At 45.7% G+C, this 20,247-nt stretch overlaps 2 protein-coding genes across 2 annotated transcripts; one reads left to right on the top strand and one right to left on the bottom strand.

The window, feature by feature from the left end:
- Positions 1 to 1,673: 1,673 nt before the first annotated feature.
- On the top strand, positions 1,674 to 10,865 carry LSM14B (LSM family member 14B). The gene is made up of 10 exons (XM_026042009.1): positions 1,674 to 1,745; positions 3,634 to 3,825; positions 4,160 to 4,295; positions 4,730 to 4,846; positions 6,651 to 6,824; positions 6,993 to 7,079; positions 8,136 to 8,297; positions 8,476 to 8,629; positions 9,740 to 9,919; positions 10,280 to 10,865. Exons 1-9 carry the CDS (start codon positions 1,674 to 1,676, stop codon positions 9,909 to 9,911), a joined length of 1,266 nt encoding a protein of 421 aa, XP_025897794.1. The 3' UTR covers positions 9,912 to 9,919; positions 10,280 to 10,865.
- Positions 10,866 to 13,436: 2,571 nt separating this feature from the next.
- PSMA7 (proteasome subunit alpha 7) lies at positions 13,437 to 19,421 on the bottom strand. Its single transcript, XM_026042023.1, has 7 exons — positions 19,282 to 19,421; positions 17,764 to 17,890; positions 16,544 to 16,668; positions 15,215 to 15,337; positions 14,816 to 14,935; positions 14,244 to 14,306; positions 13,437 to 13,974 (listed from the first exon to the last, which is right to left on the bottom strand). Exons 1-7 carry the CDS (start codon positions 19,375 to 19,377, stop codon positions 13,882 to 13,884), a joined length of 747 nt encoding a protein of 248 aa, XP_025897808.1. The 5' UTR covers positions 19,378 to 19,421; the 3' UTR covers positions 13,437 to 13,881.
- Positions 19,422 to 20,247: the final 826 nt, after the last annotated feature.

The raw sequence follows: 20,247 nt of genomic DNA, 5'->3' as shown, positions 1-20,247 counted from the left end.
GGCTCTTTGTTCCCGCCGCGCTGCGGAGCGGGGCCCGCGCCGGCCCTGCCCGCTCCCCACCCGCCCCCACGCCGGGAAACCCGCCCCGTCTCGCGCCGTCTCCCCGGCAGCGGCTCCCTTCTCGGCGCCTCAGCGCCCGGCGCGGCCGCCGCCGCCTTTTCTCGTTGCCGTTTCGTTGTTCTCCCCCAATCCCTCAGAGTTTTGCCCCTTTTTGTCGCTGTGGGGGAGCTCAGGCCGTTCGCGGCCTTCGGAACCCCCTTGAAGGCCCTTCGGGGCGGTGGGGAAAGCGACGTCTTTTGTCTCAAAGCGGAGCCTGCCGGAGCTCGGCCCTGCGCGGCAGCCCCGTCTGGGGCTCGAGTGGGGCTGGCACCCGCGCTCCCAGCCTCGTGGCGTTCATTTTAAGTGGAAAATTTGCACCTTTTCTTCTCCAGAGAAGGAACTCTTTGTCTAACCGTGGAAAATGAGCTGTTTATGTCAGTGTTTCAGTCAAAATAGTGGGCTGAGGGGCTGCAGCGAGGGTGGGATTCCTTTGCTGTCTGTGCGGGATGGTCTTCACCTTTGCTTGCAGAAAGGGGTGGTTTCTTGCAGAGTTGTGGCTTCCACAAAAGCCCTTTAGCAGCAAGGGCTAAGTGGTTTGTTCCAAAGGCCCRTGTCATTAAATTACTTCATAGCGAGAGAAAACGTATGCTTTGTGTAAGGTTCCTGGCAATGTCTTGTTTGCACTGGTCTCCCAGACRTTAGTTTTGATGAACTGGAATTCCTAAAAAAGTTGTTGTTACAATAGACTGGGAAAAAAAACCCAAATATTCCCTCCCCCTACACACACGCTCCATGTGCTGTTTTATAAACTTAGCAGTACAAACTTAGCTTTTCATTTTAGCTCAGTGTCTCTTTAAAATAACAACTTTTATATAAAATCTTTTTGATACCCTGGTGCAAATGTTGCAGTCAGAATACAGGGATAGAAGCATTATGAACCACTGATATGCACTTCATGTATAGATGGCTACTAAGCTACTGCTAAGTCTAAACACTAATGTTCCTGGTCCAGATCAGTTTAATGCCCACTCAGTAACCTGTTTTCTTGATTTTTAYCATCCATGTAGTACAAATAACAAATTCAGTTGAAAGGAGCTTCAAGAAATGAGTTAATTCAGCCTCACACTCAAGGCACRGCTAGTATGAGTTGATTTATACCCTTTTTTTAATATGGATACATTGACAATAATTTAAACACGGGGTAAGAAGTTTCCACGTGCTCAGTTAAGCACTGCAAGGGTTGTCACTCTTATTAGATGCTGAATTACCAACGCCAGGTGTTAACACTGGTGAACCTGTCGCCCCTACTGCAAAAGCCTGAAGGGAGYAGACTTTGGGCTAAGAAATAGCTGTGTAGGCTCAACTTTCCAGTTGCTTGATTGACTCAAGTTGCAGTTACTTTTCTTGAGTCTTCTATGGTCTAGCTCTTCAGAGTGCTGCACGTGAGTACAGACTATGTTACAAAACATAGCAGGACGGGACTTTGTAATCATTTGTTTTTGTCTTTCTTCTGTTCTTTTGTAAACAATAGTCGCTGACTGTTATGGTAGTCAGCCCTTCAGAGCTCCTCAAGAGCTTAAAACTGCCTTGGGAAGTGCCTGAAGTCATTGATCCCTTCAAGTATAGGGGCAGGCATGTTCAAATCTCCTTTTGTCTGTAAGGACATTGTCTATAGGTCTATACGGACAGAGTTCTCCATGCTTCTAGTTAGAAACCCAGGATATTTGGGGATTAACCTACTGAGACTGCCTGGAAAGCYTGAGACCTTGCAGGTCATGCATTTTTCTGTGTGAAACCTGGCAGACTGATTCCAGAACTCAGAATCCAGCACTCAGCACTGCAAGCTGCCTTGTTCTCCAGCAGTCCCTGGGTAACTTTAGCTTATATCACTGAGCCATATGTTGTAATAATCTAATCTTACCCAGGGATGTTGCCTTGGTTCATGTCTAAAAGGCCATAAGCATTGCTTTCAGTTTATTATCTGCTTCTAGTTGACTAGGTTACAGTTGTAATATGATCAAACAACAGCTGGGGATCAAAAATAACTTGGAGGTTGCAAACCGTAGAAGCTAACAGGGGACAGACACTTGGGGAAGTGACAGGCAGCTTGTTCTTGCACCCATTACAATTCTCTTCCAGTTAGTGTGAGCCAAGGTGCTATACAGCATCTGTGAGAAGGGGAGAGTTTGCCCATGGGGAGAGAGATAGGCTGCACCCTGAGCTTGTTCCTTGTGGGCTCTCCTCRTTTTTAATGGTAGGTGAAACTGGAATGCAGCTAGCAGTGTGTATTTCCTGTATATTCCAGTGTGTATTTTGGGAGAAGGGTGATAATGGGAGAAGAGGAATGCCTGGAAGCAGCTTTATGTCCCTAAAAGCAGGACTCCTGATGTACAGGACCTGCCTACAACCACCCTCACYTGCAGTCGGTGCCCTTGGTACACCAGGAATCCTCAACACTGCATTTGCCTTGATCCCTTCTTTGCTACCTTTTTCTTTTTCCTGTCTACATTTATCTCTCCAGCTGTGTAATGGGAGTAGCAGCTGGCTGGCATGTGAACATACTGGGACATAGTGTGCCCTTATGCAAGGGGTTTTGGGGGTCTTCAGGATGTGCTGCAGACCTCTTGGCATGTCCAGGTTGTCAGGTTAAGTATTTCTATGCTACCTGTCAGAAGCAATTGCAGCAGCTCTAACAATGAATTCTTTCTGTACCAGGGAGCATAGTTTAGCCAGTACTGATGCTTATCCAAATCTGTAAAGCTTCAAGAAAACAGTAGATTAGCCAATTTGACTTTTGACTGAAAATCTCCATCCATATACATCATGATTATTCTGTTGCCCATTTCAAGCTTTTATACCTCAGCCTCCAAATGCAACCCTGCTGCCTGTTTCCCTTTTTGCATTAACACTCTAGTAGTTGGACTCCAGCCTCTTCCTGCTTAGAGGCTTGGGTTTAGGCCCCTCCTTGGTAGCTGCACAGTCAGTTACAACCTTCTTTCACTCCRTTGTGTAATGCTGTGCTGCCTGGTGCCTGCACAAGTGTTCTGAGCTGGCACTCTGTGATGTCTCAGCCTTAGTTTTGTGACTAAAGATTGTTTTGGAGTTGGTGCACAGTGATCATAAAGCCAAAGGTGTGGGGTGGAGTTAAAAGCTCCCTATTGAAATTCTGTTTCTGTCATTAGCAAAACTTCACTGTTGTCTATACAATAAACATCTGAAAGAGAAGATTTGAGCTATAAAGCCATTCCCTGCTGCTTCAGGGGCAGCTATCCTGAGCTGAAAGTCGCTGTGGGACAGGGTCTGAAGTGGGAGAAGAGGAACATGCAGTTTGGCACTATAGGAAGGCCTTAGTTCCCCTATAGGGAGGCTGCCTTGCTCCACACAATCTGTAGTCTTCAGCTTCATGGCTTGATGTAAACAAACCTGTTTATACAGGCTGTTGGAAGAAAGTCTGTGTTTGAGGGAATAGATGTGTGGAATAAGGGGAACTGGGGTTCTGGAAGTGACCTACTTTTTTGTTATTTTTGGCAACTATTGTAGGAATAGTTAATTGCCTAAATTGTGACTTATACAGTGCTGCAAAGATAATACTAGGCTAATAATAATCTTTCTAATGCTAAAGTGCGATCCTTTGGTACTGAAGACCGGCCCACAGACAGACCTGCTCCTCCAAGGGAAGAAATCTATGAATACATCATTTTCCGGGGAAGTGACATCAAAGACATCACTGTCTGTGAACCTCCAAAAGCTCAACATACTCTGCCACAAGATCCTGCCATTGTTCAAGTAAGTTAACCTGGAGCATTGATAGAAAACTGTGAYGAGACACTGACAATGAAAGGTTGGATTTTAGTACTAACTTAAACAGAGGCTGCTTAATTGTATCCAGGAATTTTCAGGTGATGTCTGAAGCATACCAAATTTCATCTTAATATTTTAAAATATCAGCAGCTTTAAAGGCTTCAGTCACTGTCTAGTTTACCTACCTAAAAATTCAGGAAAAGAGGTAAACTAAYGATTCTCAGTGTTTAAGCTTTAATAATGCTGTACTTGAAGTAGAGAAACACTGCCGAAGCAAGTTGACTTCTGGGCACTGTAAATGTACTTTGTCTTGTTACAGTCTTCGCTGGGCTCTGCCTCTACATCCTCCTTTCAGCCACATGTGCCTTACAGCCCATTTAGAGGTATGCCACCTTACAGCCAGCTTGCTGCCAGCTCTTTGCTTAGCCAGCAATATGCAGCTTCATTAGGTTTAGGTAAGTAAAAACTTTACTTACTGGAATTAAAGGTATGGTCCATGTGTGCAGCTGCTGTGAAAGTAAATTACAGCACCTCTTATGGAATTCCTTGCCAAGTGTCAGGCTGTAACAAACAGCTAATAAATAGTTAAGATGTGATTGTAGGGAGATCTGTCTTAGACAYGCACACTCACACACACCCTTGCATAGCTAAAGGATCTTTCTGAAAGTAATGTGAATACTTAATAGTTGAAGATTCYTAGTCTAGCCTTCCTTACATAAACTGCATGTGTGTAAAGAGAACCTATATTCCCAGAGAGGACTGTAAATGAGCTTCTCTAATGCTGTTCTAGAGGTTCTTGTATCTCTTTCCAAGTCCTTCAGATGTTTCACTGCCTTGTATCTTATCCATATATCTTTTTTGCTTTCTCTTCTTCCCTCTGTCTCTTTAGAGAAATTGGTAAGCCCTCCAGCATCAGCAGCTGCTTCCAGCCCTAGTTCTTCTCCGTCTCCACAACCTGTTTCAGAGCCTGACATGTCTTCAGAGCCCCATCAGCTCTCTTCCAAGGGTAACAGCAGTTTGAGGACTCCAAATATTTGGAAGAACTGCATGGCACTTGCACACATTGTTTTTGTTGACCCCTCCTAGAATGTTAGCACTTTCATGGGTAATGATAGTACTAGTCCTTGGCTATTGCTCGTTTTTTTGTGCAACATGACTTCCTCCTGCTCTGCAAGTATTGATTAGAAAGACAGGAGAAGACAAGTATGGATCAATTGATCTGCTGTAAGTATCAGGATGGTACTGAGCTCTGGGGATGCTTGTGTGCTGCATCCCATGGAGAAACAGTTGCTGGCTTAGGACTGGTCAGTCTTTCCTAGAAAGATAAGCACCCAGTTTAACTGCAGTGGGCAGCCTTGCTGTTAGGTCAGTGGGAAAAACTGGGAGTAGTACCATAATTGAGGAAACTTYAGGGTGCATGATGGGGCAGGGTGTCTTGTCAGGACTCTCACTTAGTAAAGCATGACTAACAACTCGGGAAGCAATTCCAGAGTGTGGAGCTGTGGTGAACTAGGATAACATAGTTCTGGGTGTCTGCTTCTATGCTTAAAGAGAAACCAAAACACTTTTAAAGGAGGTTGAGTAGAGGTACTAGACTGACCATCTTCAGAGCAGAGACCAGGTGCAGCCTGCATTTAAACATGGTAATTAGTTTCACCTGTTTTTAACTTAAGCATGTATGCTTGTGTTGGCATGAAATTATTCTACTTTCCTGTTTTGGCCATCAGCCTGTGCTTATTTTTTCAGTGTTCTGGCTAAGCTTTGACACTCTTACGTTAAACTTTCACAGCAGCTTTGTCCTACTGAATAATCCTTAGGCTGTGTCTGTTGTCTTTGCAAGTTTTCCAGGTGTATGTAACTGGGAACCTGCATGATGTTATGTCCTGGATATATTTAATGTGGACTTAAATCATTCAAAGTGTCTGTGGCTTGGTTTACGTGTACTTCAAAGCTTTTCACTTTTCTTGCTCTTAAACTGTATTGAGCTATAAGTTTGCTTCCAAGCATTTTTTTATGCATAACTACATGTCTGTAGTAATCCAAAGCTTCTAATTAAATGCAGAATGCAGTATTTCTTCTGAGTACTGAAGACTGTCACTTTATAATACAATTGGTGTAAGGTATACCAAACCATGAAAAGTATTTACGTGTTTTGTAGTGTGAATAAATAAGCCTGGATGGAAGAGCTACAGAAGTCTTGGGTAACACTTTGGCCTTGACCAAGAAGGAATTTAAAAGGGTAACTTTGAGATCCTGGTCTGGTTTCAGGTTTTATTTGTTTGAAAGCTAGCTGTAAGCACTGACAGTGCTTCACATAGTTGAAGAGCTTTTGAAGATGGCTTACAAAATGATCAGCTGAGGTTATTAAGCCTCTGCAGCTTTTTTATTTTTTTTGACAAAGCGGGTGATCTTTCTTTGAGCAATTTCAAAATGGTATTTTTTCCTTTTGATTTAAGGTATCATGTTAAGTAAACCTGCAAGGAAAGTGCTGCATAACCAAAGATACACAAAGAAATTGGATTCCAGTATAAACTTTCTGTTAAGAGACTGCCTTGGCTTGCATATCTAACATGTGTCTAACTTGGTTTAAGAAATAAATGGGTAGATTTACTGATGTAAGGCATTGGATTTGAGGGCCGGGACTACTTGTCTGCTCTGCCCTAGTGTATTTGCCACTCAGTGTGTCATTATACACAATTTCTGAAGTTTTGAGCAATTCCTGAAAGAAGCGATTTCTCCGTAGAGGTGGATAGGGCTTGYGCAGTGCGGCCGCGCCACCTGAAGTGCCTCTGTTGTTGGGATTCCTGCAGGTGCTGCCTTCCCTTCTGTCCACCCCGTCCGCAAGAGCCCCATGGTGGAGCAGGCTGTGCAGACCGGCCCCGTGGACAACGTGAACCCCCAAAAGCCGCCCCCTGTCAAAGTAGCCCCCGGGGTTCAGCGCAACGGACGGCAGCTGCCGCAGACCCCAAGCAGCAAGGCTAATGGTAGGTACTGCCCTGGTCCTGGCAGGGCCTTTGGGAGTGGTCCTTCCACACTGCATGCCAAGGAAAGTGCCGTTTAGAAGCATTCTTCTAAGCTGCATAGTGAGGAAAGACTGAACTGTCCCAGTTTTATTCTTGTGCTCCTGTATTAAGGGTTTTTCCCTGTTTAAGTTTCTGTAGATACAGTTCAGGCAACACCTGTGCAAACCCAAGGACAGGTGAATGATGAAAATAGAAGACCTCAGAGGAGAAGATCAGGTAGGTTAACCTGACACTAAGCATTTGCTTTAGCTTATAAAAGCAAGTATGTTAACTGCAGTGAAGGGCAGAAGATTATGGGAGCAAAGCAAGGCTTTTTGAGGCTCTGGGCATTCAGAAGTGCTTCCCTTGCTAAGTAAGGTCTGGAACCTCAGAAGTTTAGAACCTTCTACAGATGAAATTTTGGTGTTGGTGTGTCCATTTCCCCCAGCCCCTAGAAGCCTTAAGTTTTAAAATATAATAAAATATTTTTTATAATAAAAACTGATGCTATGAGGTGGCAGCTGCTACATTTCTGTAAAACCTAAAGGGTTTTTTACTGGAAAGGGCAGCCTATTTAAGAATTGGAAGCTTACAAGTGATAGGACCCCTTAATTCCGTGTAAGTGTTTTATCTGATTGAGACTGCCTGCTGGTAAGCAAAAGTGAAATGAACTTCAGATCTAAAGGCACATTCCTGCCCAAGCAAAATAAGACAGGAAGCAARACTTGAGACTCAAGTTTTCAAATCAATTAGCCRGAAGGTAACTCCATTCAAGGGGGTTATAGCTTCTCCAAGGAAAAATTAAATGGCTTCCCAATTGTATGGTCTTTGGAGCATTTCTCAGTTTCCAAAATAAAGGCTGCCAGGGCTGCCTAATTCTTGGGTGATTTTTGAAACCTGTAGTCCTATTCCCTCCTGTTGTCATGGCAGATTTGCAGAGTAAGCACAGTAAGATGCCTGCAAATGAATAGCAATAAGAATAATTTTCCCTTTCCCAYAGTTTTACTTTATATAGTACTTGTTTTGATTTCTTCTCCTCACACTGAAAGGAAAGTTGGGAATAATCTGTCTTATTATTAAGACTAACATCCTGAAATGCTATCCAGAAAGTTAAAGTGTTGCTGTAATGTGTTTTCTACAGCCAAGTTCAGAAGTTACTTTCAAAGAGGTGTGGCCTAACCACAGGACTGGAAGCCAGAAACTCCTGAGTTCTAATCCTGGTTTTCTCTGGTCTTGAGCAAGTCATTTAACTTCCCTGCGTGTTACCGAGTGTTTAAACTCTCCTGCTTTCAGGAAACAGGAGAACCAGAAATCGGTCTAGAGGACAAAACAGACCAACTACTGTGAAGGAAAATACAATAAAATTTGAAGGTGACTTTGACTTTGAAAGTGCAAATGCACAATTCAACAGAGAGGAACTTGATAAAGAATTCAAGAAGAAACTGAACTTTAAAGGTTTGTGGCTTCATTAAATACGAATTGCTGAGCTAGTAGTAAATACTGCATAGAGAAACTCGTTCTCAAAATTGCATGATTACATGTGGCAGCAACTCAAATGTTGTCTGAGGGAGCAAGAAACCAGATGGCTCTTCAGTATGCATCAAGGAAGTATAATACATTTTATTATCTTCAGATGACAAAGCAGAGACAGGGGAAGAAAAAGGGGACCCTGGAGTGGCAACTCAAAACAATGATGGTAATGCAGAGGAGGACCTTCTGGGACCCAACTGCTATTACGATAAATCTAAGTCTTTCTTTGACAACATCTCTTCAGAACTGAAATCTAGGTAAATATTTTTGAAAAGCTTCCTTTACCTCTTCAGCTCATCAAAATAGTTTGGGTTGTGACATGCAATTTCAGGCCTAGAATTCTAGGCATGATTCATGGAAAGTGGTTTAATTCTTTAAAATTCTGTGCAAGACAACTGGCAAAATGTTGTTTAGGAGGGAGGACTGTCCTGTGTCTCATGGCTCAGTAGTCATTGCTAGACTTCATGCAGTGAGAGGAACTCACTGCGCAAAAAAAGCAAAGGTTTCAGCTAGCTCTGCTCTACCTTGTCTAAACTATGATATGAGAATGTCCAACGGTCTCTTCTAGTACTGACTTTACACCCGTCTGACTTAGAAAAATGCCTTATCTGATTCGTGGGAGGAGGCAAACAGGGTCATGCTGTGCTGAAGCGGGTGCAGCTTTGCAGCTTGGAGATGGGAGCAGGCTGAGTTTGGAGTCTGGACAGGGAGGAGTTCAAGACTGTAGAAATGTGTTAAGCACTGGGAACATTAATCTAGCTTTTTAAAATAATCTGCTGCTGAGGATGTGAGTTATCAACTGCACAATGAAGTTAGGCTTCTCTTCAGAGCCGGTGTGTAAAATTCCCTTGGTAATGTTTCTGCTTTCCTTGAGCAAAGCTTTTCTGCAGGTGTGCAGTGTGAGGCATGCAGGGCTCTGCAGAAAGAGGCAACCTGGTGCTGTGGTGGAGCTACTTGAGTAGGTGTCTGCTGGACCTCACTTGTGACAAGACTTCCAGAGAAGCTTCACTTCTTTCTTCCTTGTGGAACTTCGCTTCCACAAATTGGGAATTTGTTTTATTTTTTTTTCAAGAAAATACCCCGGGGTTTGAATTGCTAGTGAAACCCTTGAAAGGTCCATTCTAAGTCCATCTGTAGTTTTCTGGTCTGAAAAAAGAGCTTGTCAAAGGCAGTAGCTGTCCCTTGGAACCCCTGCTTGCCACGTGGTGGGTGCTGACRCTGCACCTGGTCCTGGACGCAGCCTTTTGAAAGAGGGAAAGTCTTTTAGTTCAACAAAACGGGGTGTTTGGAGCCTCCTGATGCACGAGTTGGAGGCTGTTTAATGTTTATTTAATCAGAATGTGGAATCCGAATGTGGTGGTGTTCAGTTCTAGGCGCACGACGTGGGCTGAAGAAAGGAAGCTCAATACGGAGACGTTCGGAGTGTCCGGGCGGTTCCTGCGCGGCCGCAGCTTTCGCGGTGGCTTCCGAGGTGGAAGGGGCAGCGGAGCAGCAAGGAGGAACCAGCCCACGCACAGAGCTGGCACCGGCAGGGTGTAACCGCAGAGGCAAGTTCTCCCGCGCCAGCAAGTCCCGGCTCAGAGCGCCGAGCTCCGTCTGGCTCTTCTTGCTCAATCTCTGTGCAACCCATTTAGCTGCTTCAGCTCRGGGATATATCAGAAATGGTTCCTTATGGGATATGGTATATCTTTGAGGGATAAAAGTAAATATGGGCTTAAAGTGCTTAGTCTTTGTGGGTTTTTGGAACTAGCTTGCTTCAGAAGCTAGAGCTTCAGAGCTGCAGTGATGTTTGAGGCTTTCTAGGCAAGAATTCGAGGTGATACCAGGGTAAAAATGTCGCTGCTTTATTGTTGGGAGCGGGTCACCTTGCTATGAAATCTAAATCTACCTTTTCCCCCCCCGACCAGGTTCTAACATTTCTCCTGAGAAAATGAAACTGTACATAGAAAGAAAACGACCAACTGCTGCACTAATGTGGGAAAATGGTTCATATTGTTTACTGTCTCAGCTCAAATGACAGAACTTCATGTACTACTGCTTCTATTCTGGACTTATTTTGGACCAGCAATTAACAGCTGGAGTATTCTTTAGAAGAGGGAATGTGTTCAGGGGTACCTTCTTCAGGGTGGCTTTAATTTTGTTTTGTTTTTTTTTGTTTTGTTTTTAAGTGCAGACTAATTTACAACATGGTTCTTCTTTCTGGGTTTCTCAAAGGCTGCTATAGTCGAAGCTTAAAGTCAGACTCCTTTTCTGCACCCTGAAGAAGATAATCATGCTATTTTAACATGGAACCAAAGCTCACTTGAAATAAACCAGCTAACTTGTTTGTTCCGAGTAACCAAATGGATTCTTTGGTGCTGCTGGTCTTGGAGGCAGCATGTGAGGTAGCACTTGGTATCTGGACGAGCGGATTCCTGGTGCTGACGAGTTGTGTATATTGTCACTTGGGAATACTGGATTGTTGATCATGTAGTAGTGTAAATGATTGGACAACTGTTTGCCAGCTGTGTGTGTCCTGCAGCCCGCCCGGTGCGGGGCACCCGGAGCCTCCACGAGAGGCCGGGGCTGCGCGGGAGGAGACCCGAGGGGCTCTGCCCTGTCCGTGACGGTCCCYGCAGTGCGGAGCTGCCGGGGAAGGAGCCGGGAGCTCCGCTCGCCTYGCTCACGGCAGGGCCAATGGCAAACAGTTCTCCATACACTAGTAGGCTGTGGTGGAACACTATGGAATGTTTGCATTGAACTAGGGATGGGGAGTCCGTATAATGAAGCTTAAGAGATGGGCATGTTTAATTTGTTTCCTCGAAACCCCTCATACTGTAAATAGTTTAGTTGGTCTTTTGTTTTTAAAATCTGTATGTGGGGAAAGGGGCTGGGAGGGAGGGGGTTAAATCTGTTTGCATGAATAAGTGGGTTAAATTGCTATAGGCATGTGTCCTGTTTCTGTTCAGTAGGGAATTTTGTTCAAAAAGCACCTTGATGACTGAACCCCTTACATAGCTAGAACTTTTAGTTATGCGTTGACTTAGGTTACTGTAAAAGCTTGGATTTATTTTTGTAGGACTTTATTGCTCAAAATTAGAACATAGCAGTGGGGCTGCTCTTTGGAGTAATGTAAATTGTAATTATAATAAACATGTAAATGTTTAATRTTTTCTTCCTTTTCTGTACATCAAGCCAGCAACATCAGTCTGTAGGACTTGTCCACTAATCTATGTCAAAAGCAAAACTATTGCAGGTTTAATGAGCCTGGACAGTACTACAGGGTATTTGTAAAGGGAGCTTAAAATCCCTGTTAGCCCTAGAGGTTTTTCTGCTGCTCTCTGCATTCCTTGATCACTCTGGGGAGACCTGAGGATTGAGGAAAACTAAGGAATGGAAGAGTTGCCCCAGCAGCAATGTGTGCTTCRTTCTGTGTRTGCCTGCTGGAACCTGATGGTGTGTAGTGGTGGTGCAGCTTAACTAGACTTGGSTTTGGGTGGCAATGCTGCAGTAGCCAGGAATGGTTTTAGTAAGTGGGCTGATACCCTTTTTTCATGGTATGTGCTAAAATCTGGAAGCTGCTGCAAGCCTTTGATTTCTGTGCTGGCAAAACAGCCAGTGTGATGTTCTAARATGCAGTCTCATTGTCAGAATAACTAAGCACTGAGTACTTCATAGCTTCTGCTATATAAATKCAGTGAATTGAGACCGAAATTAACTTGTGTAACCATTTTTTTTAAGGCAGTAGTTTCCTTTGTTACACATTAAGCCTCAGGCCACRATTGGTTTTTGTGATGCCACTGAAGCTGTTCTATGATGGACACATCTGCAGCAGTTGCAGAGGTGGCATTGCTGTCCCTGTACCCCTGTGCACTTTGCCTAGTGCTGGGAGGAGCCTAAGGGCTCTGGCCTAACGCTCCTGGGCTCCTTGGCTGCTAGGCCTGGTCTAGTACAACTGTCTCTGCTGCTTCAGTCTCTGGCAGGTACCTCTCTGCAGGTCTCCTTGGGGGAAAGGCAGTGATGGCTTCTGCAAGGACCCCACCAGCTCAGCACTGCCCAAGGCCAGGCCTTGGGCTGCTGTTTCATCCCCAAGGCCTCTTGCTCTGTGCTGGTTCCAGCAGGGCAGCTTCTCTAGCTTAGGGGATCTCACACTTGCCTGAGCAGAAGGWGAAAATCCACGCAGCTCTCCTGGCCTTGGTGGCTGCGCTGCTCTGCCCACACTTCCCCTGGAAGCCCTTGGCTGTAAACAGCTGCTCTCTTGTGGTGCAACAGGCCRGGAAAAACACGGAGCTGCTGCAGGCTGTGTTATCTGCCTGGCCCAGGCAGCTCCCCCTTGTGCTAAGGGGTTGTCCTGGAGCCCTAGGGCTCTCCTTGTGTCTCCCTTTGCAAAGGCTGCTCCTGTCATACAGGCACYGAGGAAAGGGAAGATTCCTTCTCACAATCTCCCCTGTTCTCTAACCTTGCTTCACAGCCAAGTCTCCTTTATTGACATAGAACCACTTATCACCTGCCCTTTCCAACTGTGCCTAGTTTAGACTCTACTAYGTGTTAAGTGCTGAGCTGGTTAACAAGTGCATCTACAGTAAAYAGAATCACTTTCTGGGCTTTGGAAACAATCTAAGACATGATTTTTAAGCACAGGGGGGTAGTACAGRAGTAGTTCTCTATGTTATTCAGAGAAGGAACAGGATCTTCCTCTGCAGCAAGGAAGAGGGAATTGAGGGAAGATGCTGCATGTGAACCCTAAAAACAGGCTTGACCAGGAACTGCCTGTGCCTCCTGCCTCTGTGCTGGACTGAAACATGAGCATGAAATCAAGTGCTCCAGGAGAAGGGTGACTAGAGCTTTGCTCTTAGCTCGCAGCTGGGGTACRGGAGTCTGTGCTCTCACTTCGAGCAGTAGGAAGGCACAGGTCTGTAAATGCCCTAGTGGGCAATCACAACAGCAACACTTTATTCTGAACCAGAAGAATTGTGCAAAAACTAGTGCAACAGCCAGTCTTGCAGCCCCCTGCTCTGCACCACCTTGACACAGCTTGTGCTGCCTTCCCAAGCAGCACCCCCCTTCTCCCCMGTGCTCTTTAGAGGGAAATGCAGAACCACTCGTGCCAGGTGTTAAACATTACATCCAGGCCAGAGACCTTTGAATTCAGAAATACAATTCAGGAAAGAAAAAAAAAAACCCTCTTCATGCTTCACAGAGGTTACAACAGWGTTATAAGAGCCAGCTAAAGGGTAAAGCTAAGAGCTCAGACAGAGAGGAAGAGAAGTATTAAAGTGTCAAGAAATGAAAGGCAAWTTTTTGTTCTTTAATGGATCTTGCTATTTTGCAGTCAACCAAAATAGTTGGAAGGTAATTAAAATTAAAGGAAAAAATAGATTTCCTTAAAATAAGAGTTAAAAAAAAACTGTAGGTTTATTGTATGTCTCAAGAGGGGCACAGTATGAATAAGTGGAATGCCTACATGTTCTCTATACAGAATAACCCATCACTTGAATTAAAAAGCAGCTAAGCAGTTGAATTTCAGTCATCATGATGTTTTCTTCTGTTTTTTCTTTTCATTTTCTTCCTTTTCTTTTTCAATTTCAGCAACATACTTCTCAATTTCTTCAGGGCTTAAAATCTTAAAAGAGAAACACAAGTGACCCTCAAGCCACTAATACAACTCGGAGGCTATTAAGCGAGAGCTAGCATTGACAGGGCAAGAAACTTCTAATATCGTTTATATAGACACAGCTACATCGTGCAGACACAGCAACATGAAGTGTTCCACTAATATCAAATGAAAGTATTTGGCAAAGCAGGACGGGTGATTAAGGACTGGCAGTTACTGTAAACCCAGAGCAGTATCAGGGAAACATGCTTTAAAAAGGAGGAAAACAAGTGCCTTACCTTCAGTGGCTGATCTCGTCTCATAACTGCCAGCTCAATGTTTTTCCCACCAGACTGTACAACCTGAATGAAAGTCAGAGCCCAACCATTAGTTAATTCTAACAAGCACCTTTAAAATCTTCACGGATGGGGAGATAGCTGGGAAAATTTTCCACCTCCTTAACACAACTCTAACAAAAAAACTCTTCTGGTATCAGGGCACTCATTGTGAGGACACATTTCCAGAATTCCCAATTCTGACTACAGATCTAAACTTTAMATTAATACAAAAGCAAAATATAGTGCACATAGTTTAGTGCATCTTTGATACACTTGTTTTAATTGCCACAACCAGTCTATTTCTTCCCTGGAAAACTGCTACCAAATCCTGTGTGAATTACAGAAAACACTGCCTTCAATACTCTGAGGCTTGAACTTCATGCCATATTCAAATACACAGTGCCCTCAGTTCACAGCACAAGGTTTTAGTAGATTATCTTATAGTGCTTCCCTGGGGCATATATGTTTGTACACACTCATATTTAAGAGGTCACATATGGTGACAAGTCATATGAGGCTTCTGAAGCGCTCACCTCAAGAAGAGCCTTGATGACAAGTTTAATAGTTAGGTCATCTGTCTCGATGGCTTCATCAGTGTAGTTTTTCTCCAGGAATTCACGCACAGATTTGGCTCCCCTGCCAATGGCATTGGCCTGAAAACATTGAAGAAAAGGTTAAACACAGAAGTTCTTTTTGTTGTTAGTGTTTAAGATGCAATTAACACAGGTTGTATACTTGGGTAATTGMAAGCTATTTTATAGCTTATATAGACTTATATGAGCTATTTTGTAGATTTGATCACTAAAGACTTCTGCAGCTGTGAGCCAGCACCACCTGCCCAGTTACATCTCCTTTCTGCAGTCYGTCTTTGCCAGAGACATTAACTCTTGAACATGGATCATCACGGATCAGACGGGACAGAACCAGCTCACCTTCCAGGCATGGTAAGTGCCAGATGGGTCAGTCTGATACAGGCGGGGGGTTCCATCAAAGTCAAATCCCACAATAAGAGCAGAGATCCCAAAAGGCCTGCGGCCATTGCTCTGAGTGTATCTCTGATAAGAAAAAGGACACATTTACTTCAGAAACATTTCCAACAGCTTTTCTCTAGAGCAAAAAGCAGAACCTGTGAAAGTTATAACCAAAAACATCATCAGAAAGTATTTTAACAGTCTCTCTTACTGAATTATTGAAGTTGGTATTCCTTGCCTTACAAGAGCTCACAAGTAATCAGGTAGGAATCAGGTAGGATTCCTTTTCTTAACATGCACTGAAGTTTTCCACATGATTACAGTTATCAGAAAAGAATCTTGCTGTCTGCCAAGCAGCAGCCCAAAAGCCCACACTTAAAACTGTTCTGACAAGCACAGTTAAAAAGCTAAGAAAGAGCACGATGACATTTGAACACAAAGTCAGTTTTCAACAGTAGTTTGCAGCTTCTCTATTAGAGGACATAGGATCATACGCAGTGACAACTGAGCTGCAGGACAAAACACAAGTTATAGCCCTGCCCCGACATCAGTTTAGTCAAATAGTTGCCACATTGCACACAAGAAGTGGTCATGTGCAAGGAGGCCTACAACAAACAGCACTATTTTAGTAGGAATATAGTTAAGACAGTGAAACTGTTACAGTTTGTAACAGTTTTAGAAAATTTGGGAATGGGCCAGAATAAAAAACTACAGTAAGATTCCTGTAAGGAAATAGAAGTACTGCATTTCAAAGTAGTATTCTGCTCTGGTAGACTAATAAAATGCAGTTGGGCACCTCTTAACATCATGGTTCACTTTAACGTTATAGTTCATTTAAATTCATGAATATCAAATATAAAATATACTAAGTTTAGCACAGATTTTCTCCCCTCATGCTTCCTCTGTTAAGACTAACAGAGGGAAACTAAAATTGGATCCCCGAAGAAGTAGTGACAATAATACAACACTATAACCGTGCACATGTGCACATGAACTGAAGATGCAGATCAGCTTTAGCAAAACACTGCTGAGCATTCCTGATAATACACACCAGTGTAGTTAATGCAGCCTTTACAAAGTGTTAATTACCTCTTTTTTAGGAAAGAAATGRTAATCAGCTCTCCTTTCTCTCTATCACTACAACTCTATTTGGAAGAAATAACAGTAGTCTGTTTTGTTGCCCTGATTTTCACTAGTCAAGCAGAATGTGGCCACAAGAGAAGTTTTTCTGCTAGGACTGAAGTGCTGCTCCCTAAGCATATTTGAAACGTCTCTGTAAGTTCAACGTACCTGCTTCAGACTAGCGATGTAGCGCGTGATGTATTCCACAGTGACAGGATCCTCCACCGTGAGTCTGTGGCTCTGACACTCTACACGAGCTCTATTTATAACTATTCTGGCATCAGCTGTAAGCCCTGAAAGGAGAGGGTGTTCAGGGCACGTGCAGGTTCATGCTCCATGCTGCACGCACAAATATCTAGTCTGCCTCGAAAGGGTCAGGGTTCATCAAAACCAAACAGCACATCACATAGCAAATGAGACAGCACTTTCCTCAGGTTTGCCGAGCAGGAAAAGCACATTTGAAGCAATAAGGAGGAGTTTAAGCWGAAAATTTTAGCTTACAACTTTCACATCTGTGAGTTAGATTACTTGGTCTAAAACTACATGGTATTATCAGAACACTACTGGCACCCTGAAAGCATTCCATCAAGCAGCCCTTTAGCAAAGGGATTTCAGTTCTCAAACATTTTGGTTATATTTTCTTATACAACCCCCTAATTATGAGCTTGCTTATCTTCCCGCAAATTTTGTCCAGTTGATGGGGATATATAATGTTAATTGCTGAAAATGAGTATGAAGGGTTGAAATCTGTTTCAAAGAAAAAGCTCAAAAAAAAATACAAAACAAGCAGTCAAACAAGGCAAAACAATCACACACACCCCACGCTCCCATGCCCCTTGTGTATGTTCGGGACAAAAGAAATTAGTCAAGGCATTTGGGAAAGAGAGCCCCAAAGTAGTACAATTTTTACACTTCAAACCACTGGAGACACAATTGTTCATTCACAATGAACTTTCCAAACTAGAATGCAAGATTTTTCTTTGTTTCATGCAAGACTTTTTTCAAAGCTTAGCTTTTGGGGCTTGCTGCCCATAGGAAAAGGTACCTATAACTGATTAATGGCTCTTATCAGTCCTGTGACAGGTATTAATATGCATCCCTGCTCCTCTAAGCCACACAGCTATATTTGTGCCAATGACACATCACTTGTTTCTTTTCATCCTCACGTTAACCCAGAGGGCYTTGTTAGCTCCAACAAATGTTTCCTTTCATTACATCACTGTCTCTATAKATTTATACGTACACTGAGCTGTCCTATTCCAAAAAGGATAAACAACTGTACATATTCCTTCCCCACAGCTACGCATTTTTGTTTCCAGAACTCACAAACCTTCCCAAAGATCCAGTAACTGCTAACCCTAACTCAAACCCCCGCAGAGATCATATACCTGCAAAAGCCATGCAGACATTGTCATCAAGGGCACAGATCTTCCGCACGGTTCTTTCATCCTGAAGTTTTGCCACAGACTTCTTCTCCACACCCAGAACAACAATATCCTTCCCTCTTACTCCAACCTTTAACATGCAAGAAAGAAGAATCAGTTAACACAGGTCCCCAAAACAGCAGCTTCAGACCTAACTGAAGCGAGTAGAAAGGTAAAAACACACAAAAACATTTGAAGCCAATATGTTGCTTCCTATTGCAACAGCCTGAAAAAAAAAGGCCTGATGCAAGAAGAGAAATTGCATTAGATTCCAGCGTGTCATTCCATAGTCAGCTTACACTCATTTAAATCTATGCTGCTTCTGAGGGGTTTATTCCCACTCCTCACAACTGTTTTTTCCCCCAACTCCCCCCAATACCAGAATTGATATTTATGGAGCTACTCAGAACAGGGGGGACAGTAGGTGACTTAGCTGAAAATCAAYCCTCACAAGGTAACAAGACTTGGCAGCTGGAACTATCCTTTTTGGTAGGAGGAAGACCCCAAATCAGCTCAAATTCATTATGCAGCCATTGCCTTAGGTCCAGAAGCAGGATCAAGATTAGTCTGTCACGATGGCCGGTCCACTGGTGTTGCTCAGGTCAGAACCCCAAACACTTAAGATTGAACCAAGTAAAATTTGCACGTAGGCCTTTTATATACTTTTAACCCTGCTCCTTTCCATGGCTGGGCATGCATAATTTATTCTTATATGGTGGCCTTGCTCTTGACGTGTCACAAGCATTTCTAAAACCACTAACCTCAATCAGCTACCCCAAAAAAGAGGTAGGGTCCAGATATGTTTTAATAAATGCTAGTTTTACAACACCATTTTTTTTTTTTGGGGGGGGGGGGCATAAAGAAGACAGAGGAGGGGTCTGTTTGGGACTGCATCTTGTTACGGTCGTTCTTAACCCAAGCAGAAAATTTTCCTCTGGCTATTTTGCTATTTTAGCTGTTTCCAGAAGCTGGAAAGTCACTTCCACACAGTGACACATTTCCCAACCCACTGAAAATCTGCAGTTTACACTGGTATTGCATATCACCGTTTGCACAGCATGCAGAATAACAAATCAGGGGGTCATTATTTTTCAGCCCATCCATTAGCAACCTTGCTGCCTTGGGCAGAGGCAGCGGTGCCGCGCGCTTGGCTGCGAAGGCTGCATGGCCAGCGCAGCAGCAGCCAGGGCCTTCTAACACCCGGCTCTTACACACGACACCCCTTCYATTAAATAAAGAGCTAAACGGAGCATTCTGCAGTATTTCAAGGCTCAACAATGGCCGGGAAGCTCCCCGCGCGTTTCCGCAGCCAAGGGACCCCCACGGGCGGCGCGAGGGGGGCTCGGCGGGCAGAGCTCGGCGGCGGCGGCCCCAGGCCCGGCCCAGGCCCGAGCCTAGGCCCGGCAGCACGAGTGGGCCCGCGGGCAGGCCGGGCCGCGAGGCCGCGCGCCCTCCCCCGGCTCCCAAGGGCCGCTCACTCACCGCCGTGGAGCCCTTCTTCACCGCCTCCTGGGCGTATTCCACCTGGAAGAGGTGCCCGTCCGGCGAGAAGACGGTGATGGCGCGGTCGTAGCTCATGGCTGCGGCGCCGGGTGCCCCGCTCCGAGTGGCGCCGCTCGGCGGGGCCTGCGCGGCGCGGCCGGAACCAGCCGCCTCCCTCAAAAGCGCAGACTCATCCCCGCGCCGCCGCGCCGCGCCCACAGCGCCCCCTGCGCCCACAGCGCGCGCTGCGCCCACAGCGCCCCCTGCGCCCACAGCGCGCGCCGCGCCCACAGCGCCGCCTGCGCCAACAGCGCCGCCTGCGCCAACAGCGCCTACAGCGCGCGCTGCGCCCACAGCGCCGCCTGCGCCAACAGCGCCAACAGCGCGCGCTGCGCCAACAGCGCCGCGCTGCGCCCACAGCGCCCCCTGCGCCCACAGCGCCCCTTGCGCCCACAGCGCCCCCTGCGCCCACAGCGCCGCCTGCGCCAACAGCGCCAACAGCGCGCGCTGCGCCAACAGCGCCCACAGCGCCCACAGCGCCCCCTGCGCCCACAGCGCCCCTTGCGCCCACAGCGCCCCCTGCGCCCACAGCGTTGCGCTGCGCCCACAGCGCCAACAGCGCCCCCTGCGCCAACAGCGCCCACAGCGCGCGCTGCGCCAACAGCGCCAACAGCGCCCACAGCGCCCCTTGCGCCAATAGCGCCCACAGCGCCCACAGCCTTGCGCTGCGCCCACAGCGCCCCCTGCGCCCACAGCGCCGCGCTGCGCCCACAGCGCCCCCTGCGCCAACAGCGCCCACAGCGCCAACAGCGCCCCCTGCGCCAGGCGCGCGCGCTGCGCAGCCGGCGTATCCTGCGCAAAGCGCCTCGCCGCCCGCACGGCCGCGCGTACGCACTCTGCGCACGCTACGCACTCGGCGCACCTGCCTGCGGCAGGAGGGCGGGCGGCAGGGACGCACCATGTGCG

The sequence above is a fragment of the Nothoprocta perdicaria genome, unplaced genomic scaffold (genome assembly GCF_003342845.1).
Source record: "Nothoprocta perdicaria isolate Ctin4 unplaced genomic scaffold, notPer1 scaffold_3, whole genome shotgun sequence".
Lineage (NCBI taxonomy): Eukaryota > Metazoa > Chordata > Aves > Tinamiformes > Tinamidae > Nothoprocta > Nothoprocta perdicaria.
The sequence above is the reverse complement of the archived record's forward strand: the minus strand, read 5'-3'. Positions and strand labels throughout refer to the sequence as shown.